General features: G+C 42.5%; 1 protein-coding gene and 1 long non-coding RNA gene across 2 annotated transcripts in view; one reads left to right on the top strand and one right to left on the bottom strand.

The window, feature by feature from the left end:
* Positions 1 to 27,254, top strand: part of PLPPR5 (phospholipid phosphatase related 5) — a 91,445-nt gene that overhangs the window by 40,513 nt on the left and 23,678 nt on the right. Inside the window, exons 2-3 of the mRNA XM_082227986.1 lie at positions 1,826 to 1,958; positions 4,904 to 5,154. Of these exons, the coding sequence (XP_082084112.1) occupies positions 1,826 to 1,958; positions 4,904 to 5,154 (384 nt within the window). The remainder of the gene's footprint in view (positions 1 to 1,825; positions 1,959 to 4,903; positions 5,155 to 27,254) is intronic.
* LOC309535217 lies at positions 250 to 25,946 on the bottom strand. The gene is made up of 3 exons (XR_014221127.1): positions 25,496 to 25,946; positions 14,915 to 14,965; positions 250 to 828 (listed from the first exon to the last, which is right to left on the bottom strand). It is a non-coding gene; the product is annotated as an uncharacterized lncRNA (long non-coding RNA).

Here is a 27,254-nt window from a genome sequence, read left to right as displayed (position 1 = left end):
ACCTCACCACACAAGCTCCCTAAGCCTCACAGTACAGGCTCCCAGAAATCTTTGGCATCACCTTGCCACTGCCAGCCCTTGACTCAGGAACCATACTCTAAAAAATGCTCAAAAACTCCAAAAAATAGTTGGGTCCATAACCTGATGGATAGCGTCTTGCAACCAATCAACAAACAAACAAACAAACAAACAAACACCATGCAGAGTCAAAGGTCCAAAAGGGGGGAAAAACTTTTACTAAAAGGCAAAGGCTTGTTACAAAAAACTTCAGAAAAAACGTCAGACACATGAAGTACAAACGAAAGTAAGAGAGAGCGAGAGAGCAGCTTGCTGAGTGCAGGAACTTATCTCTCCTGACTCAGTGTGACCTTGAGATAGTCAAAACAATATTTGCATCAGAAATGAACCTTCTAGAATCTTCCAGAATCTTCTAGTGCTTTCCAGTTTTTGCCCTCAAAGACTTTAGTCATGACAAGTTTATGGGTCACTGTAAATGGTTTTACTGCAATGGCTTCTCTTTGTTTCTATGTAAATTCTTTTGGCTGTAAGTTTCTGTAAGTTGCTTTGTAGTGAGCAAATAATTAAGTCAAAAAATAATAATGAGCCCCATTCCCCAAGAGTTTGAGAGTTCTGAGGTAAAGCTGGCTGGAGTTTTCCCAGAGAATACTTCTGTCAGATTTCCTCAGGCATGAACAGCAAATTGGAGCAGATTCTTCTGAACTTGCACCCGCTGCCTTGGCCATTTATCTGCTTCTGGACTCAGTTAAAGTTGCACTGGAAATGAAGTGTCTACATACGGTGCCAAATCCATTGTGTTCTTTACAGTTGCTGTGGGGAGATGGAAGGAGAAGAAGATTACCTCTGAAATACACATGCTGTCAAGGCTTTCACTCAACACTTGAGTAAACAACACTTAAAATGCTGTTTTAGGATTGGATATAAAGAGCTCTCTTTGTTGTTGTCATTGTTCTGATTAATTCACATTCAAGGTGAAATTCATATTTACTCAAGGATTGAAGGCAGAGGATATCATAGATATGTGAGAGACGAAGCCCTGTTTATAAGGATTGTAGGACTGGTGTGTGTTTGTGTGTTCCATAAGAATCCAGAATTAATTTACTTCCAAGACTTCTAAAGTTGTATGCTAAAACTGCCTGGCTTCTTTAACAAGAATATAAAAAACCTGCAGTGAAAAAATTCCAAGCTATCACCCATCATTTCTTCTGATCCCCGTTTCTACCTCACAGGTTGCACCTGAAAATATTTGTCTTAAATGCTCAATAAAAATCTAGAAAGAGGAATTTTTAAAAAAATACATGATAGCATAATAATTATAATACATAATCATAGAAAGCTTTAAATAAACGAGTAGCCTAAAGTTTATTCCATAGTGGAATACAAGGTTCATATTTATACAAATCATAACAAATAATCATGAGTGTTGCCAAATAAACTCATATTTAGTAGCAGTGTGTCCACCATGAGTTTGTTTGGTCATATAAAGTCTGCCTGTAGAGAAGGGCAGGTCATTGGTTTTAATACCTGGCCAGTCACTGAAGACAAAACTGAGCTGGGAACAATATCTTCACTTAGTATAATGCAGTTTCCTATGTTCCATGGTGGTTAGGGCTGGTGGGTGCCAGGTTGACTATCCCTGCTCTGGCGTAATAAGGGAACAGATGACAATCTACAGCCTCCCTCCTCCCCCAACATCAGTATACTCAGCACCTCACTCGGTTAGACACTGGCTTCTTTAGGGACTGTTTGCACACACTTTTAAGCATATTTACTGAAGTCCTTTTCTTCTTTGTTCTCCCCCTTCAAGATCATCGTTGGAGAAACTGCAGTGTTTTGCTTACAGATGGCCACGCGGGATTTTGAAAACCAAGAAAAAACAATATTAACTGGAGACTGTTGCTATATAAACCCACTGGTGCGCAGGACTGTCAGATTTCTTGGTAAGACTATCATGCATTCTTTCCAGATCTTCATGTGTCACACAGGCTGTCTAACTGTCAATCATCCATTTTTGTTTAAAGGCATGCGCCCTGACGCAGCACTTTCAAAGCCCTGATGATCAGTGGATTCTCAATGCTTGCAAAGTACTGTGTATAGGGTTTTGCAGCTGATGCCAGTCAGCGGTGCCTGCAAACCCCATTTAGTCCAGTTGGTTTTTCACCTGCCTCACATGTATATGATGCCCAGTGCAGGGCAGGTGACTGTGGCTTCACCAAAACAATATTGTGGGCCAAATAAGGAGGCCTGGTGGGATGAATTAGGCTTGCAGGTCAGAGGTTCTCTGCTGCTTCCTTTGAGGTTTTCGTGCCCTTTCAGGATGAAATTCTGTTGCTAAATCGTCTACACCAGACTAGTCTTCAAAAACTTCTTACTTTGTTACATCAGACAACCTAGAATTTCATGACTCTTACATTATTATTGATGGGACGTGGGTGGTGCTGTGGGTTAAACCACTGAGCCTAGGACTTGCTGATCAGAAGGTCGGCGGTTCGAATCCCTGTGACGGGGTGAGCTCCCGTTGCTCGGTCCCTGCTCCTGTCAACCTAGCAGTTCGAAAGCACATCAAGTGCAAGTAGATAAATAGGTGCCACTCCAGCGGGAAGGTAAACAGCGTTTCCGTGCACTGCTCTGGTTTGCCAGAAGCGGCTTAGTCATGCTGGCCACATGACCCAGAAGCTGTATGCTGGCTCCCTTGGCCAGTAAAGTGAGATGAGTGCTGCAACCCCAGAGTTGGTCATGACTGGACCTAATGGTCAGGGGTCTCTTTACCTTTTTACATTATTATTAGTGAGCACCATGTACAAAGACATGGTCAGCCTTACTTGCAGATTTGTCCTGTTCTCTTGAGATGCCCACTAGAGTGATGTAAAGCAAAGACAATGCCAGTCTTCACCCTAGATCAGGGTTTTCCAAACTTGGGTCTCCAGTTTTTGGACTACAACTCCCATCATCCCTAGCTAGCAGGACCAGTGGTCAGGGATGATGGGAACTGTAGTTCAAAAAACAGCTGGGTACCCTGGTTTGGGAAAACTTTCCCTAAATGGTGGTTTTTGCCAACCTGTTACTCACCAGATGTTTTGGACTACAACTCCCACCAGTCACCCAAAATCTCTGGAGAGCAACAACCTGGTGAAGAATGACCTATGGTAATACTTCCCCCTCACGTTAATATTCATCTTGAGAACTACAAGGAAGCAAATAAATAAATAAAAATAGGATGCTGCACACCATAGTCCTATAAATCCCAAAACATAAAAATATGCAACAGTGAAAAGGAATCCCTACAAAAAGTGTAATTTTGAGGCATCTGTGAGAATGTTTTTTTTGTTGTTCCTGAAAACCTTTTCAGAATATTTTAAAAGAGAGGCAGTGATTTTCAACTTGGTATTCCCAGACCGGTTTCTAAGGAACTTGATGAAACCCCCCTGAAAGAATTCGTCACATGATAACACACCTGCTTTTTCTTTTCAGTAATGAGATGAATACATCTGTACTTGATGAACAATAAAGACCCAGGGCCTAATACATGCAGCTTTGATAATAAAAGATTCAAAATAAACATTCCTCAGTTTTGCTAACGTTTGGTGGGAGGAAGGACAAAAATGCACCTAATGATGGACCTGCTTCCTCTAAGGGAAATGATTACCAACATTTCCCCCATTTCATCTATTTCCCCAAGCTTTCTTTGCCTTGCTAAAAAAACCCACAAAAAACAAAGTTCTCTCTTGGATTGCTGTGCCTCTAACTAGCTAGGACAATGCAAATATACAATACTTCCAACAATACCCAAACTATATCTTCTTTCTTCTTTGGCGATCACTCGTAACCGAGCAAGATTGTCCTCCATAAACACGGTTTTAACAATGATTCCATAAGTGACTGTGGAGGCCAATTCTGGATCCACACATCCTTCCACGGTGGGGACATTGGTTTCTGGGCAGGAGTTGATCACAGTGTGGATTTGCCAAGCGTCCCTTCCTCTTAGCACGTTTCTCCCTTGCGTCCTGAGTTTGAGCATCTTCAAAGCCCATGACACCTTCGGTAAAGGCTGTTCTCCAACTGGAGTGCTCGCAGGCCAGTTTTTCCCAGTTGTCAGTGATTATTGACCCGACTAAGGCTTTCAACATTGTAAATCGTAATGCCCTGTGGACTGTCCTTCTGAAAATTGGCTGCCCAGATAAATTTGTAAACATCATTCGGCTCCTCCATGATAATATGACAGCAACCATCACAGATAACAATGTCTCTCAAAGTGAACCATTCACAGTGGGCTCAGGTGTTAAACAGGGTTGTGTTATTGCCCCAACTCTATTCATTATTTTCATTGCCATGATCCTACACTTTGTCGAAGGGAAACTCCCCACTGGAGTAGAAATCATATATCAAACATATGGAAAGCTCTTCAATCTGAGCAGGCTGAGTAAGGTTACCAGTTACAGGTAGGTAGCCGTGCTGGTCTGCTGTAGTTGAAACAAAATAAAAAAATTCCTTCCAGTAGCACCTTAGAGACCAACTAAGTTTGTTATTGGTATGAGCTTTCGTGTGCATGCAAGAAGATGAAGTGTGCATGCACACGAAAGCTCATACCAATAACAAACTTAGTTGGTCTCTAAGGTGCTACTGGAAGGAATTTTTTTATTTTGTTTCGGGTAAGGTTACTGTAACTTCCATCATAGAGCTTCAGTATGCTGATGACAATGTAGTGTTCACACGCTCAGAGGATGACCTCCAAACCATCCTAAATACCCAAACTATATATTAGCATCGCTATTGCTCATGCATTCTGGATGGTATTTTAATGGAGAAATTGCCATTGCTGTTTGAAGTAACGTTTGGTCAGCATTCCAGATTATGAACTCTTCCTTTTCCTCTTCCTTTTCTCCAGGCATTTATGCATTTGGACTTTTTGCAACGGACATCTTTGTAAATGCCGGACAAGTGGTGACTGGGAATCTTGCGCCACATTTTATTGCACTTTGCAAACCCAACTACACTGCTCTTGGATGCCAGCAATTTACACAGTTCATCAGTGGTGCAGAGGCTTGCTCTGGAAACCCAGATCTTATCATGAAAGCCAGAAAAACATTTCCTTCCAAAGAGGCAGCTCTGAGTATATATGCAGCGACATATTTGGCCGTAAGTAAAGTAGACAGCCTCGTTCTGTGATGCCTCGGCTGCTTCTTGAGCAACTACTGTATCTTGTTCTTTCTAGTTTATTTAAATTTGCTCTGCCTTAACACACATGCCTCATGGGTCAGTGTCAGGGATGTACTATGGGAGGTGCCAGGGGAGCCGTGGCCTCGGGTGCACAATGGGGGGGCGTGAACACAGCGCCCCCCAGCACAGCCTGGACCAATGCTCCTCTCTCAGTTGGCTGGCTGGGCTGCCCATTGCTCGGGTGGGCAGCTGGCTCAGTGCAGCCCTATTTTGCTCTTATGGGGGCAAGCAGTGAGGGTTGGGCTGCTACCCTCCTGGCACATGCACCCACTCGCCCCAGGACACAGCAACCAACACTACGCCACTGGTCAGTTTTGCATTTCTTAAAAGTATGAAGACGCGGGTGGCGCTGTGGGTTAAACCACAGAGCCTAGGTCCTGCCAATCAGAAGGTTGGCGGTTTGAATCCCCGCGACGGGGTGAGCTCCCGTTGCTTGGTCCCAGCTCCTGCCTACCTAGCAGTTTGCAAGCACATCAAATTGCAAGTAGATAAATAGGTACCACTCTGGCGGGAAGGTAAACGCCATTTCCGTTCGCCAGAAGCGGCTTAGTCATGCTGGCCACACTGGCTCCCTTGGCCAATAAAGCGTGATGAGCACCGCAACCCCAGAGTCGGCCATGACTGGACCTAATGGTCAGGGTTCCCTTTAGCTTTACCTTTAAAAGTATGAAATGCCTCTGTTTTCTTTACCATGTGCAGGTGTTTGAAACAAGGGATTTTGGAGGGGGCGGAGAACAGATCATGGGGACCTGCCTCACCCCTCCTGTATCGGCACATTAGAGTGTTTTGTTTGGCATTGCAGCCCGTGAGAAGGGTAGAGTTCAACCTGTTTAGGCCAGGGATGGGCACAAGAAGCTGGGATAGCTCAGTTGGTAGAGCACGAGACTCTTAATCTCAGCGTCATGGGTTTGAGCCCTGTGTTGAGCAAAATGATTGCAGAGGGTTGGAGTAAATGAACCTTGTGGTCCCAGATTGTGTACAGGTCTGCTCTAGATGAGGGATGCCTTCTATATATGTTTTGGAATACAATTCCCATAATTCCTGACCATTGGCCAAGCTGGCTGGGCCGATGGGAGTTGTAGTCCATGATACCTGGTGGACACAACAGTGACTACCCCTCATGTCTGCAGATAAACTGGGACCCACCAGCCATGGCAACAGCTCTAAGAAGTGTTTCAGAGTTAAAATGTTAAAATGACTGTAAAGCGATTGAAATGTATATAACTGAAAATCATAAATATATTATTATTATTATTATTATTATTATTATTATTATTATTATTATGAAGTGTTTCAGAGTGTGGGGCGGGTCTGGGATAGTTCCAGGCAAATGCAACACTCTTACCGTTTTGGACGTACTTAGCATTCCACCTAGGTTCATTTGTTCTTCAGATGGACTAAAATAATTAACCAAAATACCCAAGGACCGATCTGAGAAATGCATCCACTGTCAGATTGCGTTTGTCCCCAGATTAAGCAAGGGCATGTTTTAACCTATCAAATGGAATTTTCCTCCAGCTTCCCCATTAATGTTGGCACTGGAGTAGCAGAGAATAAGGGTGGGGGGGAAAGCTAATTTCATGCTGCTTTCCCTAGTTTCTGCTGGCCTGGTTTTATGTGGAGTCCCAGCCACAATCTAAGTCTTCCACATGAGTGAAAAATAGGCCTTGGGAGGGCAATTTGACAACACTGATGTTGACATCTTTGGGTCTTTTTCAGCAGCCAGAAGAGCACGATCACATGTCAGGGACTCTCATATGTACTTTATTTAGGTTTGTAGGTTGCGAGTTGTACATTTGAATCAATTAGGAAATAACTGATGGAAAGCAGGCAAGGAGAAAAATTCCAGGCATGCTGACACAGTTCTGGGTAGGGAGCGAAACGGAAGCAATATTGAGCGCCTCATTAAAATGAGTTAAAATCAAGTGTAACGAGTAACAACATAGCAAAAACTAAATAGTCTAGCTCTCAAAATGCCCTTTATACAAGACTACCTGTGCCGCTGCAACCGTGTTTATCTTGTCAAACTGTTTCCCTTACACTCAACAGCTTTCTCTGCTGATTATTTCAGGAATAATTCTACAGTGGAAACATTTTCCTTTTCCTGAGATCAAGTACAAATAAGAAATGAGTCAGATCTCACACAAAGCAGGCTGTGTCACACATTCTTTTGTGGCCCAAAGTCTTTTCACAAATTCTTGGGTGTATGCCAACTAGAAATATTAAGAATTAAGATGGGAGGGAGAGAAATACCAAAAGCATAAGGAAGAGAAATACTCTTTGGTTATTTCCCATAGTGTATTCTCTGATTGGTTTGTTTTTTTTAAAAAAAGAAAGACTGAAAACTTATATAAAAGCTACTTAAAAATAGTTTCTGCTTTCAAACAGTTACTGGCATGCATTTCAGCACTTTTGCTGCAATTTCAGTGCCGGTAAAGTTTCAGATTTTTGTCTTTACTAGAAATACACCTGCCTCATATCTACCAGGAGTCATGTGTGGTGAGTCCAATTCTGTGAATTCCCCTCCCAGCTGAGATCAATCATCTCTCCCTTGCTCCCCCAATTGAAGTTTATTATTAATTATATTTGCATAATGCCCTTCATCTGAAGTTAACAGGGTAATTCACAATATAAAGATTTTTTTATGTAAAATAATTTTAAGTAAAATTAAGTCTGCTTTTCTGTTGGATCCCATTGGTATGTCTTCTGTAATCCCTGTTGCAAACTCAGGTCCACCTGTTGCACCACTGCAACCATGGCAGTATTCCACTCCCTGTTCCAAACCTCCAAAGACAGGACATAAATCGTTACCCAAATATGTAAATATGTAAGGCCAGTCAAATTAATTTGAAACCCATTATCATTATTATTACTGTATTTTTCCATGTATAAGACTAGTCCCCCCCCCTAAAAATCATGTCAAAAATTAGGGGGCATCTTATACATGAATACATCTCCCCCATTTTCTTAAATCTGAGTCCCCCAAAATAGGGGGTGTCTTATACATGGGGGCATGTTATAGACCACAGGTGTCAAACACAAGGCCCGCGGGCCGAATCCGGCCCGCCAGACCTCGTCATGTGGCCCGTGTAGCTGCCGCCGTCCTTCACCTTTTATTCTCGCTTTTTTTTTTTTTACACAAGAAAGCCGCCTCTTCAGCGCATGCGCGGCAGCCTACAAGCCAGAGAACGTCTGCCCTCTAGCGGCAGGAAACCTCCACTTTACATGCATTCAGGAAACCTCCACTTGTTTTTATATTGAGCGCATGCCACCCTGTGATGTGACAGATCCAACGGACCTACAGATACAACCGGCCCTTTGAGGGGGACCAAACTGCTGATGCGGCCCCCGATGAATTTGAGTTTGACACCCTTGTTATAGACGGAAAAATACGGTAATTATTACATTTGAATGCCACCCTTCATTTGAAGATCACAGCGTAGTTCACAACATAAAAATCGAAAACAAAATACATAATACATAAATACATTATAAAAACAAAAACAAGCCAATAACCCGCCTCCCACGATCCAATGCATGGCTACTCACTGAGTTCAATGGGACTGACCCCTAGCTATGTGAGTGTCTCTAGGTTTTAAGATACAGATAATCATTAAGGCATCTGTTGTAACCTTTCCTCATGCGGGGAGGTTGCTTCACCCCCTTGATCATCTAAACCAGAAAAAACCATTTAGACTAGTGACCAGCACTACATCTTACATTGGCTAATTCCATAAGTTCAATAACTGTTGAGTCAAGAAACATTGCACGCTGTGTTAGGATCCAATAGTGACCTTACGAGGTGACCTTGCATGGGTACTGTGGGTTGGGAATATGGTGCTTCTGATCTCCTAAACAACAGCAGTGTAAGCATGGCCTTTAGGCTGTTGGAGGCTGGGATTGAACAATGGAGAACAATGGACAATGGTAGCCACTGTAATGAGTAGCGTTTTGGACAAGGACTTGGGAGTTCAGGGTCAGACATCTGAAACTTGTAGGACACAGATGGAGAATGCATAGTCCTCCAGATGTTCCTCACCTGCATAGCAAACAACATTTGGAGGGATGCAGGTTTTGGGCCACCACCTGCTACCCTAGCATTTCTCATGGTGTTTGTGAGGAGATGAAATGGTGAAAACTCAGGAAAGCAGCCCTGACCTCCTTGGTGGATGGGTGGGAGAGAAAAGTACACAAATATCCAATTTTACTCACGTTCAGTTCTGTGCATTCGGCTCTCTTAACTGAGAGGAGTAGCCAATGTTATGTCTCACACCATTATGCCCATGTTAATTATCTCCAGGGTATCTTCTAGCTTTTAAATATGTTCGCATATTGTTTTATTAACAATAGGCTCCCTTTTTTCGCCACTGTTTAGTGTGGGTTGATGCTGCTATGACAACTTGGGACTTTCTCTCCTGCTGGATATGCAGCCTTCTACCAACAGCTTTTATATTGCCTGTTTGGAAAACTTCGTGGTTATTTATTTTGTACTGTTGTTTTTTAACCAAGAATCTCCCAGGAAAGATGGGAATGTTGTGGAAGTTTAGGAAATTGCCTCCTTACCTTCTCTCATGTGTAAAACACTCTAAATCAATTTATTTTGCACAGTTGGACACACTAGCAAAATAAATACACTATGGGGGGGGGAATCAAATTGGATATCATCATTTATGAAGAGCTTTATCCCCTCTACTTTTGCTACTTTCCAATGTGATACAATTTGTTCTGTTAGGGATGTTGGAATTGGCATGAGCTTGTAAATCTGTTTCAGTAAACACTACTTGTCTTATCCTTCATTTTCAACAGAAACCCAAAAGCCAAGTACAGTCATAACCCTTCACTATGGCTAGTGATAATCTTGGTATGTTGGTTAAGACCCCCAACACCCAGTGGCTAAGTGATGAGATTTGGCTTTCCTTGGAGAACAATGAGCCCAGCAATTGCCACCTCTGGGCATTTCCTGGAGTGTATACATGTCTTCAAGCTTGGGGAGGTGGCAGGGGAAAGAGTTCCTTTTCCAAGGGCAAAATGGTGTTGGAATGGAGGAACTTGGCAAAGGTTTTGATTTTATATGAATCATAAAGCTAGGTATATTCCCTGAGCTGTCAAATCGAAAGGATACATTCAGGCATAATATTTGTAACAGTTAACAACTTTAAAGATGTGCCCCCCCTGCAATTTTCGTAACAGTTTGGTTCTGTTATTGTTTGTATGTTCATGTGTTATCTTGTAGATATATGGTAAAATAAAATAAATAAAGGAACAACCAGGCTAGCATGGAAAGGTCGGCGAGAGGGCCATTTTGGGTTTGGTGGGCCACAGGTTGTAGCAAGCTTGCCCTTGACACATTCCTTGCAAATAGGGCTGCTGGCTTTCACTTTGGTGATCGTGCTGGTCCTTTTGGTAGCTCTCAGGTAGGATGAAAGGATCCACCCACTGCATCATTTGCAATGACTTAGGCCACCTTCTCCCCTGGGCCCCCACTTCTCATTCACACAGGTTGAGAGATGGGAGAGAAGGGGAAGGAACTGTTAAGGCTGCGATGGGGACTCAGAAATTTCTCCAAGCTAGTTTCTTGTCTTCAGGCCATGCCCTTCCTCAGCCCCGCTTCCTTAGATGTTTTTGCCTTGGCTGGAAGGTGTGCTTGAACTCTTGACAATGCTTCTTGTTTCCCCGGATGGGTGATGGGGTGTGTGACTGTGTGCAGAAACTACTGTGCAAAGCTAAAATTTACATTTCTTTACCCGCCTACTTTTCTTTCTGGTCCCACCCACTACAGTGGTACCTTGGGTTAAGAATTTAATTCGTTCTGGAGGCCCGTTCTTAACCTGAAATTGTTCTTAACCTGAGGTACCACTTTAGCTAATGGGTCCTTGCGCTGCCGCCATGCAATTTCTGTTCTCTTCCTGAAGCAAAGTTCTTAACCTGAGGTACTATTTCTGGGTTAGCAGAGTCTGTAACCTGAAGCGTCTGTAACCTGAAGCGTCTGTAACCTGAGGTACCACTGTACTGGCATTTGGCCCTCAGAAGGTTGGCCAGAAGGGAATGTGGCCCTTGGTACCCCATCCCTAAATTTAGAGCGGCAGAAGGAAGGAGCCACAACTGCAGACCCTCTTCCTGTTAGAGCACTGTAAGGAGCAGAAAGAAGGTTCAGGTTGACACCTGAGATTCCTACTTCTAATTTGCCTCTGTTTTAATAAAACAATGAAAGGGAACAGGACACAAGGACACACACATTGTTTCCCCCTTCCCTACCAGTTCTGCTTGTTGCTCGCATTCTTTCATAAAGGAGCAAGACTCCTTGACCTAGTAACTGCTTCTCTGACTATGAAAAATGGCCGAGGCTGCAATTCTGGACAAGAGCAGAAGGCGCGACACTAATTGGCTAACACCGCTGAGCGATTGATCTCCTGCCCTCCAATTCCAGTTGTGCATGAAGTCCTTCTGCATACTTCCCCTCATCTCACATATGTGTGGGGGCACTGCAGGAGGCTGCAGTTTCAGCGGTATGATGGTGACGCTGCTTTCTCCCTCGCTTCCAGATGGCACAGTCTTTCAGCTCACCCCCCCCACCTCTCTGCTTCCCAACGGCTTGCTCTGAGGCTGGGTGATGAATAGCTGCTGGCTGAATATCAATGCAAACAAGGAGGAGGTGGTCCCGTAGAAAACATTTGGAGGAAATGCCATCGTGGGGACTGCTTGGAAGTCGGGCTATACATTAAAGATAGATAGATACGATAGATGATAGATAGATATAGATAGATAGATGGTAGATGATATAGATAGATGATGATAGATAGATGATAGATAGATAGATAGATAGATGATATAGATAGATGATAGATAGATGATAGATAGATAGATAGATGATAGATAGATAGATGATAGATAGATAGACAGATGATTAGATGATAGATATAGGCATTTTACTTGCTTTACAGTGGTACCTCGGGTTATATACCCTTCAGGTTACAGACGCTTCAGGTTACACTCTGCTAACTCAGAAATAGTACCTCGGGTTAAGAACTTTGCTTCAGGATGAGAACAGAAATCGTGCTTTGGTGGCACGGCAGCAGCAGGAGGCCCCATTAAAGTGGTACTTCAGGTTAAGAACAGTTTCAGGTTAAGAACGGACCTCTGGAACAAATTAAGTACTTAACCCAAGGTACCACTGTAATTGTTTTCCCTCTGCCTAAATTCACACCTGTTTCCAGTTAAGCCAAGCTGGAGTTGAAAAGCTCTTGTATTTTTTTCAGATAACCCCCCCCCCCCCAACTCTATGGAAGGGCTATAGCTCAGTGACACAGCATCTGGTTTGCATGTAGAAGAACCAGGTCTAATCTCCAGGTCTGGTTGGAAAACAACCCTGTCTGAAACCCCAGAGAGTCACTGCCAGTCAGTGTGGACTATACAGAGCAAGATAGCGCAGTCATCTGACTTGGTATAAGTCAAAGTCCTATGTTCCTGTGTTGTGGTTACAGGTTGTCTCCATGTCTAGCAAGTTCAGATAGAGCCTCAATACTTCATCCCACGACATACTTCCCAAAGCCAATCAGTTGTATACGCAGGAGCCATGTTTGCTGCATACCAGCAAACTGTATCTGCACAAATAAAGTGTTCTTCTAAGAATACCAGTTGCTGGGGATCACAAGTGCGAAGAGTGCTATTGCACTCAGGTCTTGCTTGCGAGCTTCCCATCGGCATCTGCTTGGTCATTGTGACAACACTTTGCTTGACTAGATGGGCCTTTGACCCAATCCAGCAGGGGCGGCTCTTCCTGTATTCTTCAGAAAATACCCAAGTAGTACTGCTGCACAAAATGTGAATCTCAGACCTCAGTGCAACCCTGCCCTACAACCATGTTGGCTTTATTCAATGAAGATCTTTGTACCCACATAAAGCTTTGGATGGGGGAAAGGAATGGAAGAAATTTGAGGTTATCCTTTGAGGGTTCGATTCCTTATGGCTATAGCCTGGTTGACACGTAATGCTAAACCACAGTTTAGCCTTTTTAAGCATAAGCTCATGTGTTCACCCTTCCCCTTGTCCTGCATGCCTCCAAGGAGCCTGAAAGCTTTGTCTTCAGTTTTCAACTAACCGTAGTTACTGGTTATTTGACAACTGTGGTTAGGGTTAACTATGGTTTAGGAAAACTAGCCAGAATCATTAACCGCAATTTGAGGTCTGTTGGTTTCCCTAAACTAGGCAAATCCTTGGATTTAGAGGTCACCCCCAGCTGTTACCATGATTTCTCCCCTGATGCTACACTGCCTGCTTTGTTTGGCAGCCATGCGCTCCTCCAGGGCTGGGAGAGCTGGCCAGGCCTGTTGATGATTTAAAAATGGAGCCTGAAGGGAGTGGGAAAGCAATTGTGCTCTGTAGCCGCATACTATAGTTCCCTTTCCACTTATTGTCAGGAGTTCAGCCTACACTCCAGTAGGACCCTGGCAGAGACACATGCCCTACTGGCATGTTCCCTCCCTCCTGGTCGATCGCTCGGGAGCTTCATAAGCTTTCTATAGCCCAAACATCACAGTGACCGATGCCAACCGACACCGGCACACTTAGGGATCTGCTGAGTTTGCATATCATGCGAGTGGCAGACCTCAGCAACTCAGCATTTTGGCTAATCTACTTTATTTACACATGGAGCACTGCAACATGGCTCCCTCTCTCTTTAGCATCAGACAGCAAAGAGAAAAAGAACAAAGGACAATAGTCCCACTTCACGGAACACAGTAACACAAACATCCTGTCTCCGTCACTTCCCACTCTGTGGAGTCAAAACATATACCGTCATGTGATAGACAAAAATCCCATGGCTGCAATCATAGATCAGGAATTCTAACATCCTCCCCCAATTCATGTTCTGTGTTGCAGTCATCAGTGTAACTGCAACAACCATACAGATGTCATGCACACAGTATACCCCGTATCACCTGTTCCACCCTTGGAACTGCCTGCAACTGGATTAGCCTTGGGGGCCTGCCTGATGCCTCCGTCTCCCTGGCAGTATCCCAACACTTATTTGTAGCTCTATTATCAAAATAGCAGCTGACCGTCCAAGTTATCTGTTGTCAAGTTATCAATAAAAGTGTCACTTGGATTTTAAAGTGCATTTCCCTTCTGGTGTTTTAAAAACAGCAATGGTTTCACTTGGGAGGTTGTCAGCAAAGTTGGACACCCCACCTTGGCTCAATCCAGAAGAAGAAATGAGAGCTAGGAAATTTTGGACACCTCTCTCTGAGTGTGGAAGCTCCAGAGGTCGCAGAATTTGGTCCCCAAATCCATTCCTAGCAGCGCCACTGTGCTAAATCATAACTAACATTAACCACAGTTTTGTGTAAGGTTTTTGTGTGGTGAGCAACCATGGTTAATGGACTATAGAAGCGAAAGGGGGAAGAGGGAAGTACATCCACATTGGCGGAATCCACATTGCCGCTTGTCCTTTTTGAGCATTACATGCAAACACAGTCATTGTCGTTTACTGTTTTTCTTACGGTAATACTGCTTGCGTGGTCAGAAATCTAAAATCTGAGTTGTGCGCATTTCATAAATACTTCATTAAATGAAAAACTAAATTGATAATGAAGCATCCAAGCCTCTGGCATACAGGTACTTTTTTGAGATACAAAGCGAAGCGATGTTCATTATTCATTAGTAGTGTTTGTTTTCTTACCTTGATGTGGGCTCTGCGTTGCATGAGAAAAGTTCAGCTCATTGTTGTCTTCTAGTAATCAGTGTAATAAACAAATATAATTAGGCCGGGTCAGTTTCAGGGAGATTTATCACTTGCCTTGCAGTGAAGTTTTATCCTTTAAGGTACTAGGAAGATATAAATCTTGATGCCGCATTTGGGACTTCAGTCTTCCTCAAGGTTAAGGCAAATCTGACAGCTTTGGTTTCTCTCATTTTTGCATTTCCCCAGTCTTTAATTTGGTTCTCCACATTTCGGCATCAGATTGCCTTAAAATGAAAAGTCCTCGTGAAAATTCTGCAGCATTTTAGTGCGAATTATTTTGCATGCAGTTTTGTCTACTATACGCATTTTTGCAAGCAAGCTCTCTAACCATAATTCATTTTTGTATGCTTATTTTCACTAGGATATGCAGTTCAGTGCACATTTCCCCCTAATATATGTCTTTTTATACAATTATCTGGCTGGAGAATTGCATTGCAAGATTTGGAAGGGGGCACATTCTGAAGAGTAACTGCATCTTGGTTTGTGTATTGTTTCAGGAAGTGCAAATTATGTAGGATTGCATTAAAATAGGTACCAAACCAAAACTCTCCCCCATTCCTAGTCTCTGCTAGTAGTCCTAGTCCAACCAGTAGAGGTTGGGCACAATTTAAAGGGGGGAAGGGGAAGGTGAGAGGAATATAGGAAGCTGCCTTATACTGAGTCAGACCATCTATCTCAGTTTTATTTACATTGACTGGGAGCAGCTCTCAGGGTACAAGGCACGAGTCTTTACAAACCCTACCTGGCGTCATATCTGGGATTGAATTTGGGGCCTTCAGCAGGTACACCACTGAGCTATGATGCTTCTCCCCTTTATACCCCAACAATTTCTCTCTCAACCACAGCAAGCATGAACCTCATATTCTTAGTAGAGTCAAGCAGTACACACCTTTCCTCTGCTGATTTTTTAAATTAATTATTTTTTATTAAATTTGTGTATCACAACATTAAAAAATTTATATTAAATGACAAAATTCATGATAAAAGCAAGAACAAAAAACACAAAAAACCAGTAAACCTACCCCTCCGCAAAAAATAAAAAGTGCATTTAAAAGGGGTAGAAGATGTTAATCAGCCCAGACAATGAGGTCCAGCTCTAAGGGCCTTCTGGCAGTTCCCTCACTGTGAGAAGTAAGGTAACAGAGAAGCAGACAGAGGGCCTTCTCGGTAGTGGCGCCCGCCCTGTGGAACACCCTCCCATCGGATGTCAAGGAAATAAGTAACTATACAACCTTTAGAAGACATCTGAAGGCAGCACTGTAGAGGCTGGCTTTTAATGTTTTATTATGCCTTTGTTTATGCTGGAAGCTGCCCAGAGTGGCTGGGGCAACCGAGTCAGATGGAGAGGGTACAAATAATAAAATTATTATTATTATTAAAGGCTTGGTTGAAGAGCAACGCTTCCATCTGGCACCGAAAGTTGTATAATGAAGGTGCCAGCTTGCCCCTTCACCCTTCTAAATCATGCCTGCCTTTGCCACTTTTCAAGGTATTAGGTGGATATCCAGTTCGTATTCTCTCATCTCCCTCCAGATGCCTAGCCCAACCTTTAGGCTGCTTAAATCCTGTGGAAGTCGGTCGGATTTAAACAGCTTGGCTGTGCAGAAGCTTACAGCTTTTGTTTAGAGTAAAAGGAAGGAGAGGAGAAAACAAGCTTAGCTGTCCTACTTGCAACCCTGAAGTTGTATCTGTAGAGTCACAATAATACACTGATTACAATATTGATCAAGAGCCCAAGATTTTTATTTTTATTTAATGAAAAACTAAGCCTGCAGTCACAAGAATTGGCTGTTCAGTTTGAAACCTGTGAAATTCAGCTCTTCCTCCTTCTACGTTTATTTACACCCACTTTCTTGACCTGCCCTTTCTCTTGTACTTATTATCTTTTTCGTTGACAGGAACTGGATATAAGGGCTTTCAGGAAAGGAAGTTGTTCTGGTGTTGTTCATCCTTACATTGTGCTCAGCCTGCCCCAAAGGTCTTTGTGAATTTTGATGAAACTGATGAGGACTCAGCTATACAGCTGCAAATAAAACGTTTTGAATGTGTTATAAAGTGCAGTACACAATTGTGCCATTAGATGGCAAAAGTGAGCTATGCCAAATTCAATATATCTTTCAATTTTTTTATTTTTTATTTTAAAAAAAGCATTTTCAGGGCTTTTTTATATGTGTGTAGATTTAACCTCAGAGCAGCTAAAACAGAGATTTTAAGTGTGTGGCTGCATGTGTCTGTATAAAACACGAAGGCTGTAGATTAAGGCTAGATATTACAGTTACATGGCTCTTGATTGAAACCAGCAGCCCCATATCTCCTCCCCTCATAAAGGCAAGATGCTCAGAATGTGATGGGATGCCCTCATACTGCAAAGTTACCTTGCTGCTGATCTGCTTCACTGGTGACCATTTGTGGATAAGGAAGTATAACAGTAAGGTAAAGGTAAAGGTACCCCTGCCCATACGGGCCAGTCTTGACAGACTCTAGGGTTGTGCGCTCATCTCACTCTAGAGGCCGGGAGCCAGCGCTGTCTGCAGACACTTCTGGGTCACGTGGCCAGCGTGACGAAGCTGCTCTGGCGAACCGGCAACAGAGCAGCACACGGAAACGCCGTTTACCTTCCCGCTAGTAAGCGGTCCCTATTTATCTACTTGCACCCGGGGGTGCTTTCGAACTGCTAGGTTGGCAGGCGCTGGGACCGAGCGACGGGAGCGTACTCCGCTGCGGGGATTCGAACCGCCGACCTTTCGATTGGCAAGTCCTAGGCGCTGAGGCTTTTACCCACAGCACCACCCGCGTCCCTAAGTGTAACAGTATGAGGGTGTTAAACCTTGAGTATCACTAGGTGTTACGGAAAAGGAAGGGAGTGGGTTTCTGTTTTCAGCAGCAGCCCCCAGCCCACATCTGCCATAACTTCTAACTCCAGTCTAATGCCTGCTTCAGAATTCTTGCTAGTTTTGAAATCAGTGTGGAATTCCCTTTGCATGTTTGGTACACCCTTTTTCTGAAGTGGCTGCTATTGCAGGGCGATATAACAGTGCATTGTTTGAAATAGGTTTGAAGTTCAGATTGCAACAATGGTTTCAGAATTTCTGAGCTGGCAATATATTAGCTCCCCAGCCGCTTCCAGCACAGTGTATTTTACTCTTAGACAGGGCTTCCCCCCCCCAAAAAAAAATGTTTAGGGGTACTCTCATTTTCCTACACATATTGAAATACTGTCCCTCAAAGATGCTAAACTTAGATTCACAAAATGTTTGAAGGTATGCGTACTCCTGTGTCTTCCCAGAAAAAAGCATTTATTTAACAATATAAAAGTATATATTTAACAATATAAAAGCATATATTTAACTATATATATATATGTTCCAGTATAACTATATGTTCCAGTAACAAGAAGCCGAAAGCACCAGCCTGAAGATGACGAGTGAGACCTCGTCGAAACGTCGCACAGACACCCCGACTCTTACACGGGAAGACACCCGAAGACACCAAAACCTGCAACTATATATATATATATATATATATATATATGCTTTCGTAGATTTTCACGGGTACAGGAATGCAGGTTTTGGTATCTTCGGGTGTCTTCCCGTGTAAGAGTAGGGGTGTCTGGGCGACGTTTCGACGAGGTCTCACTCGTCATCTTCAGGCTGGTGCTTTCGGCTTCTTGTTCTTCCAGTAACAAGAAGCCGAAAGCACCAGCCTGAAGATGACGAGTGAGACCTCGTCGAAACGTCGCCCAGACACCCCTACTCTTACACGGGAAGACACCCGAAGATACCAAAACCTGCATATATATATATATATATATATATATCACTTTTTAAAGAAAAAAGCCCTCTAAGCATTTTACATAAGAGGGAAAAAAATCATAAGAAATTGCTGATACAATCATCAGATTTTAAGAAGCTAAAAGATGTAAGAAAAGCATCACAATATAAAACCAAGTTTTTTAAAAAACAAACAAACCACAAATATATTTTTTTTAACATGTGTCTGGGGAGGCTTGCCTAAACATAGAAGCTTTTAACAGGTGTCGAACACAGTACAGTAAAGTCAGTTCCAGAAAATAGGTGCTGCCACACCAAAAGATTGATTTGTCGCAACTGCAGAAATGAACATTATATGGAACTTGTTATAGTGCCAGTTCTGCAGATGGAAGCATATATCGAACATGGAAGATAAAACTTTGTGGTTTTTCAGAAATAAAATAATACGAGAGATTTTTTAATAATACTACTACTAATAATAATAATTGAACTAAATACAGTGGTACCTCGGGTTACAGATGCTTCAGGTTATAGACGCTTCAGGTTACAGACTCTGCTAACCCAGAAAAAGTACCTCGGGTTAAGAACTTTGCTTCAGGATGAGAACAGAAATTGTCCTCCGGCGGTGCGGCAGCAGCGGGAGGCCCCATTAGCTAAAGTGGTGCTTCAGGTTAAGAACAGTTTCAGGTTAAGAATGGACCTCCAGAACGAATTAAGTTCTTAAGCAGAGGTACCACTGTGGAGTATTTAAAGTAAAAGTTCCTTTTTTCAAAAAACAAACAAACACAGTTTGGTTAAAATTAAACCTGAATTATAGAAGCACTTTATTTCCTTGAACTAAACCCATCTCCCTTAGACAAAACCAACTATTCTGGCCTTTTTTTCTTTTCTTTGTTGCTGCTTTAAATAGCCTTGATTTGTATTGACCTGCTGCACTATGAACCTGTAATATCAAAGTTTCAAATGCATTTTTCTAGTTATGATTTCCACAAGCCGTTTTCTCAGCAAGATTCGTTTACCCTTCATCTTCCAGTATGTGTAACGGTGAAGATGATTATTCCTGACCTCTAGTGGAGTTTACCACAAATTACCATGTTATTACATAATTATGACAACCAATTGTTTTGTCTAACTTTACAAAAAAGATTTAATATGTCTAGGGGGAAAGAATGAATTTATTTATTTATTACCATGCCATGGGCTGGAGGGAGATGATCATTTATTGTGAATTTATCATCATAAGAGGCTGCTATAATAAAATATTTCCTCCTCTCTGATATTTGCTAAATTGGACCATTTGACCCAATTATATAAAATTTGTTTTTTGTGCTTTGTTTTTTCTTATTTAAGAATTTTGAATTTTATTTAGTGTTTTTTTTAAATAAAACCCCTCATGAATGTATGTTTGTATGTTTGTGCATATAATTTTCCAAGCAATTTCAGCAACATGTTTAGCATGTTCCTCCCTTTGTTTCCTCCCTTTGCCTCTGGCCAACAGGACTGGCCCATAACATTTTGTTGCCTGAGGTGGAAGAGTGTGAACAGTTAGAAAAAGATAATGGCTGCATAGCAACTCCAAAACAGCATATTGTAGACTTCTCTGAGCAGATGACTTCTGTAGGTCCACTGAAGGATTTCCCCTTGGTTCTTGGTACAATAATGTACTCTAGGCTGTACCTGTCATGCTAGGCATATCAAGGTAAAGGTAAGGTAAGGTAGGACATGGGTGGTGCTGTGGTCTAAACCACTGAAGGTTGGTGGTTCAAATCCCTGCAATGGGGTGAGCTCCCGCTGCTTGGTCCCAGCTCCTGCCAACCTACCAATTCGAAAGTATGCTAGTGCAAGTAGATAAATAGGTACCAATGCAGCAAAAAGCTAAACGGTGTTTCTGTGTGCTCTGGTCACCATCATGGTGTTCCGTTGCATGAGAAGCGGTTTAGTGATGCTGGCCACATGACCTGGAAAGCTGTCTGTGGACAAGTGCCGGCTCCCTGAAGGTGAGATGAGCACCGCAACCCCATAGTCGCCTTTGACTGGACTTAACCGTCTAACGGTCCTTTACCCTAGGCATATTGAATGGAGCTTGTTCCCAGTAAGGATGTTTACTTTATACCCTCTGAATTTAGTGAGGTTTACTTCCAAGTAGACTTGTATAGAAGTGTGCTTGTGGAGAAGTAAAATTAAGGAAACACCGCTGGAACTTCTGCATTATAGTCATGGTGTTGTTAGTATGCTTGTTTGGTATATGTGCCACAGGTATATGTACATACCTGCAGACTAAGGCTGGGTAAGCCCTAAGGGACATTCAAAGCACAGTGTTTCCCTCAAAGAATTCTGGGCACTGTAGTTTGTTAAGAGGTACAGTGGTACCTCAGTTTAAGAACAGTCCGGTTTAAGAACCATTTGGTTTACAAACTCCGCAAAACCGGAAATAGTGTCTTGGTTTGAGAACTTTACCTTGGTCTAAGAATGGAGTTTGAACGTTGGAAGGGCACCGGCGGCGGGAGGCCTCATTGGGGAAAGCGCGCCTCATTTTAAGAACGGTTTTGGTTTAAGAATGGACTTCCGGAACAGATTACGTTTGTAAACCGAGGTACCACTGTACTTGGAATTACATACCCTCCAACATTTCTCTGCTGAAAATAGGACGTCCCATTCTGTAATGATAATTTCACTATTTATACCCCACACATCTTACTAGGTTGCCCCGGCCACTCTGGGCAGCTTCCAACATATATAAAAACATAATGAAACGTTAAACGTTAAAAATAACTTCCCTATACAGGATTGCCTTCAGATGGCTCGGGAGTCAAATAACTCCATAACCTCCAACATTTCTCCAATGAAAGCAGGGACATTCCAGGATCAAATCAGAAACAAGGACAGCTTCTCTAAATCAGACACATCCCTGGAAAACAGGGACACTTGGAGGGTCTGGAATTGTATCTATATGAAGGGTATACTACAGTGTCCAGAATACTTTGAGGGAAATAATGTGCTTTGAATGTGCTTTACAGGTATATTGCATGCACAGTTTGCTTCTGTGTGTTCAGAGACTAGCCTCTTCTGGAATAGAAATGACTGGGGGGAATTAGACCAAATGTGCTAGGGGAAATGTCCCGGGTTCTATTCTGCAATCCTGGCTCTGTTGCCAGAGGAGGTGTTCATGTCTATCCATAGAATAGGCCCATAAACTTAAGCACATTTAATTAAATACACAGGATCACAGGCTGCATTAACTTTGGGTCGAAATCTGAGAAGCAGAGTGCCCTTGTACAGTGGTGGGGAGCAACAGAGACAAGATCAGAGCTTTCCCAAGAAGTGAGATTTATTGGGAGAGAAGAACAAAGTGGTCGTATAATAATTGACTGTGAAGGCTGTTCCAGAGAAGGGAAGGAGGGGTGCGGATGAGAAGTGATATGGCTGTCAGCCACGGAGGCTGTAATGTACAGTGGATTGCTTCAGGGAGGGGAAAGGAGGAGGTGTAGTGGGAGGTGGGAGTAGGAAAGCTGGAAAGAGAGAGAGAGAGAGAGAGAGAGAGAGAGAGAGAGAGAGAGAGACTTCCTTATGCTTTGTCTGTGCAAGGATCAGTAGCATTAGGGTAAAGTGAAAAATAAAGTAAACAGGAGAGACTTCCTTCAATCTCAGCTAGTCTTCATGGCACACACTCTACTTTTAGCAACAGTGAGGGAAAAGAAAATGCAGAGCTAGGCATCCAGAGTCAGTCAGGTTGATTTTTTTGGAGCAAGACTTCTCCTGGGATCACCTAGAGTTCAAGGATCCAGAGGATCAAAAGCAGGAACTCATCCAGGAATTCTAGAGGCCGTACAAATAGAGTGTTTGCAAGCATGGCGCTAACAATGGCATACTAAGTTGGGAAACGATTGTAAGACTGTGGAAAAGAGAATTCCTGCAAAGCAAAAACAGTCAGTTTCACATAATTATTTCATCTCTAAAGAACGTTGTATCATTTCCGTGCACTGTAATTTAAGATGGATGTGGACAAACAAGAGTGTGTCTAGAAGAGAGGGCCTAAACGGGGGGAAGGGCCTGGAGACCAAGGGTTTGTTCACACCGGAGTATGTTGTGGATTCAAAGTTTGCTTGTGTTCCCATTAAATGAGCATCATCGGCATGACCCCCACTGCGGAGAGCTGCAATTTCACACATTTTCTCCACTGAATTTGGATTTTCCCAATTGGGGGATAATTCAATAAGGGGAGAAATAAATGACCCCAAACTGCTGCACTGTGGTCAGTGGATGATTTGCATCATGTTCCCCCCTCCCATGAATGGATCAATCCTTCCCTTGTCCTTTCCATGTCCCACACTCATTTACTTACAGTGTCATCCCAAGTTGTGAGTGTTGCTTTGATTTTTTTTTAATAAAAAAGTGTTCACTCAGATTGACAAACAAAGAGGGGTGGGGGGAAGGAGAAAAACATTAAGAATAAAAAAAAAATGCCCTTGCAGGTACAATAATTGGGAAAGAGAAAGGGGAGGGAAATAAGTGACAATCTTTCATATTGAGCGACTTCAAATTCCACCCAGGGAAAAGACATGGAGCAGTGCTGGTGAAGAGTTAAGACTGGGGAGAATCCCAAGGGGCTGAATAAGAGGCTTAGGCTTTGGTCCTCAGACTGAAAGTTCCCTGCCCCTGAAATAGCTCAAAAAATCAAAAGTAGATTCCCCCCCCCCATGTGTCTTGCTTTTTATGTGAATATCTCAAAATGACAGCAGTGATTTCCCCCACATTTCAAAAAACCAACAACATAGCTTTAAACAAAGTTTAGGCAATCCTTGCTGAGTTTATGAAGCCTCTATTTACCAGGGAGCTTGAATTTGAATTCCATTACTAAAAGCGTTGTGTAGTTTTTCCTGAACATTCTGTAAATGTTTTCTCTTGACAGATACACAAGCTCTCGTTTCTATTTCTCTCCCTGCCAGCACACAAAACCTCTGTAGCACTGCGCAATCAGAATCAAGTTCAAGAAAGACCAAGATTAAAAATGGCAACAATACTGGAGGGCAGGATTTAACAAGAATATGGTACTGCAGGAGTTAGTACAGTCTGTGAAATGAATACAGTATCAGTTTTGACTGAATGCGGTCACAGATTTATTTGCTTGTAGGTTGCCTTTTACATTTAAACCCCTCCCAAGGTGACTTCCTATATATAAATTCATGGTGTAAAACTAATAACCAATTTAAAGCAATAAGAGGAACCCACAATACCTTTCAGGGGAATCCATTGCATAATCCTGCAAAGTTTTGGTTCCCCTGCCATACCACTTCCCCAGTTTTCCATATTTTTAATTGCTGCCAATCAATGAATCAATCAATCAATCATAGACATGTTCAGTCTATGGCTGGCTATTGATTTGTTTATATACTGCTTCTAACAGACATATCTTAAGCAATGTACAATCAACACACGAGACAAAAGAGATTGAAGAACAACTACTGTGTGATTGCGTCTTACACACATTTCACTTGTGTGATTTCAACTATACACAGTTGCATAACTATTGTTCTTCAGTATCTTTGCAATTCTCCTTTGTATCCTTTCTAGTTTGTCAATGTCTGTCTCGGATTGCAGTAACTAAAAGGAGTAGTGTTTAAAGATGCCAATCTGTTTTGTTAAATTCCTGCAGAGTTTTTGTTTTTTTTTAAAATAAGATGAGTCTATTCTATAAAGACAATTAAGAATAATGGAACATTTTGATACTGTTCACTGCCATCACCAATAGGTATGAGATTGATATTATTATTATTATTATTATTATTATTATTAGTCTTTAGATACGGTTGGAGGTCTTGATCTTACAGGATTTATAAGTTTGTAAAATGCACCTTTTAGGTTGTTTTCAGTATGATGTGTAAAGGTTGAGGGTATTTTGTATGAAAGTGAAAAGCCAGTTTAATTTAGAATAATTTTTTGTTGTGGTGGTGGTGATTATCCCGTTGTGTGTGCTATTGAGGCTCACAAGGAAAGTAGGTAGCGTGTGGTGAAGTCAAGTAAAAAAAGATAATGCCCAGTTGAGATAAGCAAGGTTGAGTCACAGTAGGCCATGTCAGGTTCATTAGGTAAGGTGTAGTTTAGCCTTTCTCAAACTTGGGTTCCTGTGTTATTGGACTACAACTCCCATTATTCCTCACCAGCATAGGCAGTTGTCAGGGATTATGGGAGTTGTGGTTTAATAACATATGGGGACTCAAGGTTGAGGGAGGCTGGTGTAGAAAGTGAAAGCCGGACAGGCTGGGAAAGTATGGTCAAAATTTCGCTTAACAAAAAACAGGACCTTGGATAGCTCCAAGTGAGCCCTGCTAGCTGAAGTTGCCTTCTACTAAAATAGCTATGGGAAGATGTTGGCTCATCCAGGAATGAAACAGAACCAAAACTTTCTGTCAACCAGAGCCTTCTGACAAGACCTGTAACATGGTTGGCTTGGCTGCCCCTAGAACAGCAGGCTGGTTAGTTAAAAGGCCCTTGCCTGGGCTAATGCTTAACTAAGATGCTAATTAAATGTATGGTTGGAAGAAATGCGCCTCCCTCACCCCCGACCAAGAGAAGGAGGGTTCAATTCTGTGCAGGGTGCTTCTTCGCAGATGCCTTCCCCACAGGAAAGGTGCTTGTTAAGAAAGTATGCCCTGCAGGATGGAATTCCAACGCTCCATCCCCAAATGTCTCCCTGCCAGGCCTAAGAGTCCATTCCCAAGGCCCCATTGCCTTGGGAATGCAGCCCTACAGGCCTACCTCCATATGTGATACAGCCACCACAGCAGGGCCAGGCTGTACTTGATCTCTACCAGCCATAGCTCTCCGCTTACTTCTTCCTGATTGGGATGCATTTTCACCAAGTTTTCCTGCAGCCCAATCTTAGGCCTGGATGGTTGCCATGGGAACAGGGCCTTGGAAGAGGCCACAAGGAGGCCTGGAGTGGGGATTATATAGGGCACTCCTTCAAAAATGCCTTCCCTGTGCTGAGAGTCAAGTCCACACTTTATGTGGCAAGTGTTTTGTCCCCCCTGCTGGTTCAGCATAATGTGTGAACAGCGGCACATAAATACAGTAACTCAGAGCAGGGCTTTAGGTGTGGCTGCCTCTGTTCTGTGGGACGGCATCCCTGCTGACATACAAAAGGCACTCACTACTTGTACTTCCCAGAAATCATTGAAGACATCTTTATTTTGACAAGTTTTTTCAGCTACGTGTAAAAATCTCTGCTTATTCATTTTGTATTGTTCTTAACGCTATCTTTACTATTGCCTCTAAAACCCATTTTTAGCTTTTCATGGTATGTTTGTAAATCACCTTGACACATAGGTAATCACTGGATAATAAATTATATAATAATAATAGTACATTTGAAAACATTTGGCAGGAAGCCGTGGGCTTCCAGGGATATGCACCAGGTTTTTTAAAGGACAAACATCTGTGCTTTTGAGTTTGCTGCAGGAGAAACCATTGAATCTTGGCCAGTAGGATGGCCACATAAGGTTTGAGTCTGTGTTAAATGCAGACCTTGAGGAATACACCCACCCCAAAGCAGCTGAGTGTTTATTGGTATTTGAAGACAGATGCTGTGAGAAAGACAAGAGAAACTGAATTCTTTCTCGGTTCATCAGTATTATATGCTAATATAGCAACTTGTCTTACTACAGAAGAGAGAATTCACTGCAATTTGGGGTACAGAAATAAAAGGAGAGCTGCAAAAACAACACTGATTCCCGACTGCAGGGAGAAAGAAGGATAAGTGCTATTAGAGATGCAGCCTTTTAAAGTCATTGTTTATTCTCTATGTTAGGCAGAATTGTTTTTGTTAGCTTGCCATTCATAAAGGAGCACATTCACAAGCAGATGATGAGCTTCAGCATTTTCCTCTCAAGAAAAAAAATGTAATGTTTGCTACTATTTTTTTCTTTTTTGCTTATGGAAATGTACGTTAAGCAAAATGACTAAAGTGTCATATTCTGCAAAGGAATGGAAGTTTAGCCTTCACAAAGGATCCCAGTGTGTATTATGGAAAGACACATGTGTGCACATATACAGACTGAGAGCCTTGCAAAAACTAGCCGGGCAATGAAAGTAAATAGTCTACATGCAGGGACTGGAGCTACTCCTTGTAGCAAGCAGTTGCCATAAGGAATGGTTCCAACCATTCTATCTCTTTCTTCTTAAACTGCCACCAAGAATATCTGTCAACAGCATGGGGGAAACCTGGTGTGTGGTGTGGGTTTCAACTTGATGAGATGCTTACAAATTTAGTCAGCATATAAATTCAATTTCAGGTAGTGCATCATGGACCTGGATTTCCAGTTCTAGTTTAGCCTTGACTATGACCCTTTGAGGAGGAAGAAAAACCTTAGTTTTTTAAAAAAGAGAATTGGAAGTACAGTGAGGGGGGAAAGTATTTGATCCCTTGCTAAATTTGCCCATTTGCCCTCTGACGTAGAAATGACCAGTCCATAATTTTATTGGTAGGTTGACAGTTATTTTGTGTTTCT

This window comes from Podarcis vaucheri (assembly GCF_965113315.1).
Source record: "Podarcis vaucheri genome assembly, chromosome: 6".
Taxonomy (NCBI): domain Eukaryota; kingdom Metazoa; phylum Chordata; class Lepidosauria; order Squamata; family Lacertidae; genus Podarcis; species Podarcis vaucheri.
Note: the sequence above shows the minus strand (reverse complement) of the source record. Positions and strands in the feature narration are given on the sequence as shown.